General features: G+C 37.7%; 1 protein-coding gene across 1 annotated transcript; it reads right to left on the bottom strand.

Annotated features, from left to right (window-relative positions):
- Positions 1-986: 986 nt before the first annotated feature.
- Positions 987-2,231, bottom strand: LOC143617071 (uncharacterized). Its single transcript, XM_077089731.1, has 2 exons — positions 1,895-2,231; positions 987-1,843 (listed from the first exon to the last, which is right to left on the bottom strand). Exons 1-2 carry the CDS (start codon positions 2,229-2,231, stop codon positions 987-989), a joined length of 1,194 nt encoding a protein of 397 aa, XP_076945846.1.
- Between the last annotated feature and the right edge of the window lie 8,695 nt (positions 2,232-10,926).

The raw sequence follows: 10,926 nt of genomic DNA, 5'->3' as shown, positions 1-10,926 counted from the left end.
ACATCTACCTTTAAGTCAATTTCCGGAAGTGGGTAACAATCTTTCGGACATGCCTTGTTTAGATCTTTGTAATCTATACACATCCTCCATGTTCCATTACTTTTTGGGACCATCACCGGGTTAGCTACCCATGTTTGGTACTTGATTTCTCGGATGATTCCACCGTGAAGAAGGTCTTGCACTTGCACGTTCATGGCTTTTGTCTGTTCGGGGCCCATTTTTCACTTCGTTTGCACAATTGGGGTGATCAACGGATTCACCTTCAACTTGTGCTCTGAAATGTTCCGCGGGACACCTGTAATGTCCGCGGGTTGCCATGCGAAAATGTCGATATTCTTTGTCAATAATTGTTTCAGAAAACTTCGGACGATTTCGGAGATAGCCGGACCAATTACTACGGTTTGATCGGGAAATTTCTTGTTGAGAACCCATTTCTCCGGTTCAGTCCTCTGGTTTTGTTTGGAAACTTTGTTTGGCCTTGAACTTTCAGTTGTGTAGCAATGTCGGTTAACATGGATTATTGCTACGCCAGTGCGGGTCGGGACCCCTACTGCTCCATGAGCTGTGGACGGATGGGCATTGAATTCACCAATTGCCTCTCGTCCGAGAATAATATCATGTTTAGAGGTTGCCGGTAAAACTAAGAATTCAACCTCTTCAGTTCTTGAGTGAACTCCATCACTAAGTGTGACCGGGAAAGTAATGACACCCCGCGGGTGCATTATTTCCCCACCAAACCCAGAAATGGGTGCGTGAATGGGTCGTAATCGTTCTTTATCCTCTTCCTCAAGCTGTTCAAAGCACTGTTCATACATAATGTCGGACGTACTACCGGTGTCGAAGAACACATATTGTGACCGGTAGTGTCCGAATAAGACAGTAATTATCAAAGGGTTTTTGTTACATGGTCCTCCTTTGATACGAGGAAAAATGACTGGCTCATTTTTCCACTCTTCGTCTTCAAATATTTTCCTCTTCCCGCTGGTCTACTGGCCTCCGTGAATCATATGAATGTTCAGATCTTTTATTTGCCTTTTGGCTGGGCCCTGGTTGTCCTTTGCGGGAGGTTTACCAGCCCCTGGTCTTACATTCTTGAACAAATGGCTTAACTTCCCGTTTTTAACCGCTGCCTCTATTTCATTTCTTAAGGCCACACATTCGTTTGTGTTGTGCCCTATGTCATCATGGTACGTACAACGTTTATTACTGTCAAGGAATGATTTCCTTGGTAATGGTTGAGGCTTGCGGAAAGTAAGATTCTCTTTCATGAGGATTTCAGATGGAGATTTTGACAACTGAGTCCAACTGTTATTGGAAGAACGTGCGGGAAAGTTACGTTTGTTCTTGTTGCTAATCAATGATCTCGCATCAAATTGCTTTGGTGCTTCTGTACTTGGTTGCAGTCTAGACCAAATTGGCCCCTTGGCCTGTCGATTTGGTCTTGGGGTTTGGAATTCGACTCTTGGCACTTGTTTTTGACTGCCGGATCCCAAGGTTTTCTCAGTTCTTGCGAATAGCTTAGCTGACGTCATGATTTCGTCCCAAGATTTTGGCATACCATCTCTCCCGGTTAGAGTACGAATTAGAGCGTCACTATTTACATTCTTTCGGAATACTCCCCTCAGCATGTCTTCACTAACCCCGCCAATATTAAGGCTCTCATTATTGAAACGGGTAATGAAATCCTCAATGGATTCATTATTTTGCCTTACTACATCAAGTATTTCAGACGGGTCACGAGTGTGTTTCTTTTGTTGACTAAAGTGTTGGGAAAACTTTGCTACGAAGTCTTTCCAACTCTTAATGTGTCCGCAAGGAAATTTTCCAAACCATTCTCGTGCAGCTCCAGTAAATGTCAATGCGAACATATGACACCAGTATGGAAGAGTCCAACCACTGACTCCTCCAACCGCTTCGAACCTCAGCAAGTGATCACTTGGGTCCGTCATCCCGTTATATGTCCCAACGGATGGTATTTTTGCGTTTATCGGGAACGGAGCTGTCGCGATGGTCGGAATAAACTTTGATTTTTCTGCAAATGATTCCGGACGATATGGTTTGGAGAAATCGTGTTCCGCATTGCTATAATATTCTGCTTGGCGAATAACCGATCGCGGATAACTAGCCTCTCCAAATGGAAGAAAACGGTTGTCCCCGCTGTAATAACTACTTCCCGGATGATATGTCGAGTCGTGTCCATCTAGTTTTTCTTCGTAAGACGGTACTCTCATATTTACGCGGGAACAAGGACATAACCTTGGAATTTCTTTCTGGTATTGTTCTTCTGGGTGACTGTACTGAATATGACTTCCTCTTATCGGAGGAGAAACAGATCTCCTAGGAGGGTCGTCATAGCTCAGGGTACGGGCATGAAATCGTTCATTCCACTCATCTGTTGGATACAGTACCACTCATCTGGAGACAAAAGTTCTTCAGATCTATGGCTTGCTGTATGAGTTTTTGCCGGGGCTGAGTCACCTGAATTTTCCTCGAGGTCCAATTCTAGGTGAGTCTGGCGATTATTTCTCATAACTCGCCCAAGATATCCAAAATTGGAACCTCTCTGAGCCGTGACTCCTCCTAGATCATTGGGAGGGGTACCAGCTGGTGTTACTACATTTCTCGTACCCACTGGAGCAGTGTCTGCCAGTGGGGTAAAATGCTTTCGAGTTGATGAACCACCCAAAGTAAAACCTCCGGGTGTCACAACATCATCTTGTTCTTCAGGAGTAAGATTCTGAGTGAACAATGACGTTACACTTTCACTTGTTTCTAGATTAGTAACACGTGGAGTTTGCTCTGAGGTCCCCGTCGGCCCTTTAGGAATTTGGCTCATATCGTAACTTCGCAAACAAAATTGATGTTCTAACAAAAAACATGGATGACGCCAATGAAGAAACACGGATCTACTCCCCAAGTATGGGTCCTAGATCCCATAAGTCAACAGGGTAGGATACGGTTAACTGCCAAACGATATGAACCCAATTGCCTAAAGTCCAGTGACGAACACCTGCAAAACAGACACCGTGAGCTCATTACGGGAAGAACAAGAGGGGGGTCTTCCTGTAACCACCCTCCGGCGTGAGAATAAGTATTGTTCTGTAGGAGATAAGCACTTAAGTAAATTGAAAGAGTACTGTGGGAGTGAATGAATACCTCATGATGATTGAGAGGGTATTTATAGCCGAAGGGGGTGGGAAAGTGGTTGGGCCAGATGTCCCATAAGAAGATACCTACATAACCATCTGGACGCGTGTCCTTATGTGATTGGTTCAGTTTATACGTTGCATGTGCATGTATAACAACCTGGACACGTGTCTCTTTATCATTGGTTAATGGGAGAATATTGGCCATGTGCACGGTTATAACGACCTTGCCAGGTGTTATTGGCTGATTGGCCGAAGGATCATGTATTGCCCAAGAAAGCCTCTCGGTAAATCTTCTAGAAGGTAATTAGTTAATGACAGCTGTCCTGGAGCATTACCTCGTGGTCATTTACGCGGAAGGGTATTCCTTCTTGCGGATGACTTTTGAGGGTGCTATGATGCTTCCGCATGTGCTATGGAAGTGTTTCTTCCTCAAATGATTATGCGGATGACTTGTATGCCCCGCAGGTGTCTTATGAGGGACTCTTGAGTGACCCTCGGGTAGTCCTTAAGGGTATTTGGGTCTTTTTGGTATCCTACCTTCTCCCATTTTTAGCTAGCATGGCTTTCAGCCTTAAGTTTTGTTTTCATCTCGAACCTTCTGGCAAACTTATGGCACCTAACTATAGATGATAAACTTAACACCATAGGATAGTGCCTCCATAATTTCAAAGAGAAAATTATGGCACCTAACTCCAGATCATGTGTTGTATAATTTTTTTCATAAACTTTTAACTAACATGATGCATATGCTATGACTTTGTTTCGTTTCATTAAATCGCAACCCATATACGAGTGAGCGAAGCATCGCAACATCTTGTAAACTCATCTAAACCTTCTAGCAAAGTTAATATTGGTGCATATGTTAACTTTTGTTTCAAGGTTTCAAATGCTTTCTCTTGTTTTGGTAATCATTTAAATTTGACTGTCTTTCGGGTTAGTGAAGTCAAAGAGAAAGTTATTTGGGAAAAACTTTGAATGAATCTTCAGTAATATCCTGCCAACAATAAGAAATTTCTAACTTAGGTCGGTGTCTTTGGATTTTCCCACTTAGTAATAGCTTTAGCTTTCGTGGGACCTACTTGAAGACCACTTTCAATCAAAATGCGGCCGAGAAATTGTATGTCATTTAACCAGAATTCATACTTTGAGAATTCAGCATATAGTTTCTCGTTTATAAGGATTTCAAGTATAAACCTATGATGATTGATGATCCTCTTCGAATTTTGAATAGATAAGAATGTCGCCTCTAAATATGGTAACAAACTTGTCTAGGTAGTGTTTACAAATATGATTTATCATGTCCATAAATTATTTTGGATCGATAGTCAATTCGAACGGAAATACTGTGAATGCATAATGTCCATATCTTGTTCGGAATGCAGTCTTTGGAATATCTTTTCTTGAATCTTTAATTGATGATAACTCGATCTAAGGCCTATCTAGAAAAGAAACTTGCTCCCTACACTTGAACAAGCAGATCATCGATCCTTGGAAGTGGATATCTATTTTAATAGTAACCTTGTTTAGCTCAGAGTAATCAATGCACATTCTCATTGATCTGTCTTTCTTTTTAACAAACAGAATTGGAGCTCCCCATGGTAAAGAACTCGGTCGAATGAATTCTTTCTCAAACAGTTCATCTAAATGTTTCTTCAATTCCTTCATCTCTGTGGGTGCTAATATATATGAAGATTTAGAAACTCGTGCCGTTCTTGGAAGTAAATATATTATGAATTTTACTTCCCTATCAGGCGGAATCCCCGGAAATTCGCCGGGAAATACATAATTGAACTCACAGACTACTATTCCATCTTATTGGGTTCTGGGTCTTTGGTCACATAGGCCATGAATGCAAGGCAAGCTAAGCAACGACCGACTTTTATCTTGTAGATAATTCGAATCTTTCCAGCCTTTTTATCTTCGGCTATTCGAATGATCTTGTTATTTGTCATGTGAATATCAATAGCTTTTTCTTTGCACAAGATATGAGATTGTGTGCAAATAACCACTCCATGTCTTTGACTACATCAAAACCAAAATTAAACACATAAACATATAATCTCATAATCATGAGGCTTAAATACATAACATATATGAATATGTAAATTGAATAACTTGTATCACTTGAATAACAAACATAGACCTTTTTTTTTCCTTTGGCACATAGTCAAATTACTCAGGTAATGACTCAACACTTATATGAGGATGAGGATCCAACCAAAACTAAACACGAAATGGTTGAATGTGTCAGGGGTGTGAAAGGAATAGCCTTGAATCTTGAGAATGAGAATGAGAATGTAGGGATTGTTGTCTTTGGTAGTGATACTGCTATTGAAGAAGGAGATATTGTCAAGCGCACTGGCTCTATTGTGAATGTCCATGCGGGAAAGGCTATGCTAGGGCATGTGGTCGACGCTTTGGGGATAACTATTGATGGAAGAGGGGCTCTAAGTATATAAGCACATAATCATGAGGCAGATATACATAGCATAAAAATAATCGTGCATAAACATGAAATTGAATTGTATTTGAATAAATGTAGTAAAAACGTGAGTCTTTTAATAATGGTATACATGTTACCCCCAAAATATGTAAATGCAAAAAAGGGCATGTAAACTCACCTCGATAAGAAGGAAGTAAAAATACGAAAATAAAAATAAAGACTTGAAATAAGCGATCCGACAAGACCAAATCAGCAAACAGTCCTAAGTAGTATAACAATACTAATCTTAACAAAATATTGAATGAAATAACAATTATGACAAATCATGATGAGAGTTTTAGTCATGTTTGGATTTTTTAAAGACATGGTTTAGAAAATATATATTTCTCTATAATTAACCATTTTTAAAGTTTTGACGTTAAACTATTTTGATATAAATTCCTAAAGTTAAACTATTTCGGATGTCTAGACGTTTATTTTTGTGCATTGCGGAAGATTTGGAGCGGGAGTATCCGTATTTTCAAGAAAAATGCGACGCAACAGGATATTTAGGATTCACTGCGCATCCAAAAGTTTACTTCGGCGCTACGCATCCTTGCATACAGAAACACGACACAAGAGGATATTTAATTAATTGTGTTTTAACCTACTTGTTTTTAATTTGAGTTGTTTTATTTATTTATTTTTTTATATAGGAATAAACAATATACTGTCCTCGCTATTAGAGGATTCCAACTTCAAATGACCTAAGACGCATATACAATGTACACGAAAGTAAACATTCTTTTCCCGAAATAATCGGAAGTATAATGCATTGGGAGTGGGGCAACTGTCCAACCGCATGATGAGGTTAATACACTCGTGGTGACCATGAATTACCAACGGTTAGTCTTCAAGCCATTGATTCACATGACCATTGGGTTTGGTCAGCCTACTTTGGCCCTGTCGGGTCAAACAACGACATAAACGTTCTAAACTCGTCGCTCGTGCTAGAGTATTACATAACCCGTAGTATGCCGGTCTTACCGTTTTATGCCAACGGTACCTACTACCATCACAGATATTATCTAGGAGATGGGATATATCCGGAGTACTTGATCATCGTAAAAACGTTTCAAGGCCCGATTGAAGAAAGAAAATTATATTTTAAGAAGAAGTAAGAGTCCGCGCGAAAGGATATGAAGAGTGTTTCGAGGTTTTAAAAAAACGTTGCCATTATGTGAAAAACCCCTGTCGTGTATAGTCGATTTCAAAAATGAGCGATGTTATGTATACGAATATCATATTGCATAATATGATTTTAGAAGACAATGACAAAACAATATGCCAACACCATAAACTGGGGAGCGTTCTAGAACAATTTCCCAAACCAACTGGAAAACAACGAACACGAAACAATCACGAACTCACATCAAGTGAGATACATAACCAACTTAAGGCGGATTTGCTTAACACGTTGGGATAATCGTCCCGTTGAAGACGAAGACAATCAACAATACGACAAACGCGAAGACGAGTCTTAAATTAGTATGTTTTATATGTTTTTTTGGTGTACTTTTTTTGTTTGAATGTATTCTTTTATTTATTTAATATAGTGAATTATTATTTGTTTAGTTTAGTCATTTTTTATTTGTTTAATTTAATTATAAAATAATAAATAAAGGATGACGTGGCGATGTGATAATACTACAAAACCATTACACTTCTAAAATGAAAATTGCCCCTACTGACGTGACGTGATGTGTGGAAAATAACCCCCCCCCCCACCCACCATTTTATAACCCTCCACTACACGTAGGCTTACATTTTATCACCGTCTAGCCTCTACCTATGGGCTATCGGCTATGGGCATTATCTTCTTTCACCTAATTCTCCGGTTAAAAAATATACAAAACTTGTGGACTCCTGCAAGTTACCTACTTATCTATAATCGACTTGATTTTCAACAAAGGACTTCAAATTTGAACCAAACAAGGTGTAGCTTTTAACTAATGGTAGTGTCTACATTACACATTAATAGTTAGTTATAACTACAAATTTAATTTTCTTCTTTTTCTAGGTTGATGAGTTGAAACATGTCATGAACAAAAAATACATGCCATATTAGGCTTCTAGTTTTTCTTTTCTTTTCTTTTCCCAATTCGACCATGTGAAATGAATTGCATTTATGCATTCCACCACAATGAAGTTGCCTCTTTTCTGATTCTATGTTATCATTAGGGGTGTGCTTGATGCAGTTCGGTGCGATTTTGAGCTAAAAACCAAAACTTCGGTTTTTGGATTTTTAAAACCGTTCGGTTTCGATTTTTGCAATTTAAGCTTGAAAATTTTAGGTCAAATTTTTTTTTGCCGAAAATAACTAATATAGGTATAAATAATTTTGTTAGTTGTTAACTAATAAACTATTATACATATTTATGAAATTCTTAAAAATTACTTAAAAATAAAAAATATAAATTTAGAAATTCCGATCGGTTTGTTTTTTTTGTTTTATACATGCAAAACAAAATCGAAACGTTAGTTCGGATTTTACAAAAACATAAAACCAAAACGTCATTCTTTGTTTCGGCTTAGTTTTTCGGTTTGAATTTTTCGATTTATTCGGTTTCGGACAACTTTTGTCTGTTTCTTTCACATCCCTGATTACCATATAACGATCAAAGCCAAACTTAACAGTCGTAAACTTCCCAGTCCCGGCCCTCCAAGCTTCTTAGAACTAACTATACTTTCCAGCAACCGGTTGAATTTTCTTCTTTTTTTGTTTCAATATTGGCCCTTAGAATTCTCATTCTATTTCTTCCCAAAAATTTCAAGATTTCCTTAGAGGCCTTAAACATCAACACAAAAGACACATTCTTTACAAAAGTTCCAATATAGCTTTGTCCAATGTAAACATGCCACCAAAAGACGCATTCAAAGCGACTTAATTATTTATTGACAACCAGTTTTTATACGGACTAATATTTGCACTCTTGTTTTATTAAACTCTTTAGTGGGAAAAATTGTTAACCAAAAATGAAGCACCCAAAATTCACCTTCTCCACTTCTCATCAAAATTTGTTTGATCCATGACTTAGTCAATAAACCTCCAATTAACCAAATCAAATGCTTTACCAAAATGTACTTTAAAATGACACGCTTTCTCTTCAATTATCATGAAAATGTATTGTTTATAATCAATTGCCCATAAAAAGTACTCCTACCTTCGTCATTGGTCGACTACTCCATACCAATAAATATATGAAGAAACTCATTGTCATCACTAAACAACTTGAATAAGTTTCTAATAAGTCTAGGCCTCGTAAGTAAAACATAATCGAATTTTTATATTAAAAACGCCAAATTTCTCACACTTAGGAAGAATTTGTTCCTAAACTGCCATATATGGGCTATTCCTTTTATTTTAAACCCGTTTTTTTTCCAATCTACAATACTATGGAAAATTTGTTTTCATCTCCACCCTTCTCCCATTTTTAGCTAGCATGGCTTTCAGCCTTAAGTTTTGTTTTCATCTCGAACCTTCTGGAAAACTTATGGCACCTAACTATAGATGATAAACTTAATACCGTAGGATAGTGCCTCCATAATTTCAAAGAGAAAATTATGGCACCTAACTCTAGATCATGTGTTGTATAATTCTTTTCATAAACTTTTAACTAACATGATGCATATGCTATGACTTTGTTTCGTTGCATTAAATCACAACCCATATACGAGTGTGCGAAGCATCTCAACATCCTGTAAACTCATCTAAACCTTCTAGCAAAGTTAATATTGGTGCATATGTTAACTTTTGTTTCAAGGTTTCAAATGCTTTCTCTTGTTTTGGTAATCATTTAAATTTGACTGTCTTTTGGGTTAGTGAAGTAAAAGAGAAAGTTATTTGGGAAAAACTTTGAATGAATCTTCAGTAATATCCTGCCAACAATAAGAAATTTCTAACTTAGGTCGGTGTCTTTGGATTTTCCCACTTAGTAATAGCTTCAGCTTTCGTGGGACCTACTTGAAGACCACTTTCATTCAAAATGCGGCCGAGAAATTGTATGTCATTTAACCAGAATTCATACTTTGAGAATTCAGCATATAGTTTCTCGTTTATAAGGATTTCAAGTATAATCCTATGATGATTGATGATCCTCTTCGAATTTTGAATAGATAAGAATGTCGCCTCTAAATATGGTAATAAACTTGTCTAGTTAGTGTTTACAAATATGATTTATCATGTCCATAAATTATGTTGGATCGATAGTCAATTCGAACGGAAATACTGTGAACGCATAATGTCCATATCTTGTTCGGAATGCAGTCTTTGGAATATCTTTTCTTGAATCTTTAATTGATGATAACTCGATCTAATGCCTATTTTAGAAAAGAAACTTCCTCCCTACACTTGAACAAGCAGATTATCGATCCTTGGAAGTGGATATCTATTTTAATAGTAACCTTGTTTTGTTCCCGTCTGCAATACTATAGAAAATATGTTTTCATCTCCATCATTCTCACATTTTAGCTAGCATGGCTTTCTACCTTAAGTTTTGTTTTCATCTCCAACCTTCTGGCAAACTTATGGCACCTAATCATAGATGATAAACTTAACACCGTATAGATAGTGCCTCCATAATTTCAAAAAAAAAGTTATGGCTCCTAACTCTAGATCATGTGTTGTTTAATTCTTTTCATGAACTTTTAACTAACATGATGCATATGTTATGACTTTGTTTCGTTGCATTAAATCACAACCCAAGCAAGTGTGCGAAGCATTGCATCATCATGTAAACTTGTCAGACTCGGCTCCATGGGCCTAGGGGCCATAGTTGGTACCTGTTTTGAAAATATATCAAAGTATGTGTTGCGTAGCGTAAGTCTTTTCTTGATTAAAATATTCATCTATAGAAAACTCAGGAATTAAATACTCGGTATTGTCTTACAAAACATTAAAAGTGATAAAACGTTGTTGGTGCATAGATGTCAGTAGTTCATATGTATAAAGTCTGTAATCGAGTCTGTAATATTGTTTATGTAATTGTTTGTGTAACAGCGAAGTTGTTGACAAGTTCGCTTAGGCGAACTTGTTAACCGAGCGAAGTTGTTGACAAGTTCGCTTAGGCGAACTTGTTCAACGAGCGAAGTTATTGACAACTTCTCCTGAGGCGAAGTTGTCGTGTATATAAGTAACCTACGGGTTACTGTTTATTCTCGGTTTTTCTGTTGGTCATTTTAGGTTTTGGTTGATCGAGTTCAGTTACGTGTGAGTCTATTGACGTGAGTCTGTAAGCATCTCGGTTTGAGTTATCAATATAACGTGTGGTTGTTCGTATTGTGTGTACGTGTGTT

This window comes from Bidens hawaiensis, unplaced genomic scaffold (assembly GCF_021521415.1).
Source record: "Bidens hawaiensis isolate Kalapana, Puna unplaced genomic scaffold, B.hawaiensis_p1.1 tig00052079_1, whole genome shotgun sequence".
In the NCBI taxonomy this organism is placed as follows: domain Eukaryota; kingdom Viridiplantae; phylum Streptophyta; class Magnoliopsida; order Asterales; family Asteraceae; genus Bidens; species Bidens hawaiensis.
The sequence above is the reverse complement of the archived record's forward strand: the minus strand, read 5'-3'. Positions and strand labels throughout refer to the sequence as shown.

Bases quoted from the DNA above. Each gene is read 5' to 3' on its own strand.
- LOC143617071 (XM_077089731.1), bottom strand. From the start codon at position 2,231: ATGAGAGTACCGTCTTACGAAGAAAAACTAGATGGACACGACTCGACA. The intron at 1,844-1,894 runs GTTGGACTCTTC...CATTTACTGGAG, and splicing joins AGCGGTTGGAGGAGTCAGTG to CTGCACGAGAATGGTTTGGA.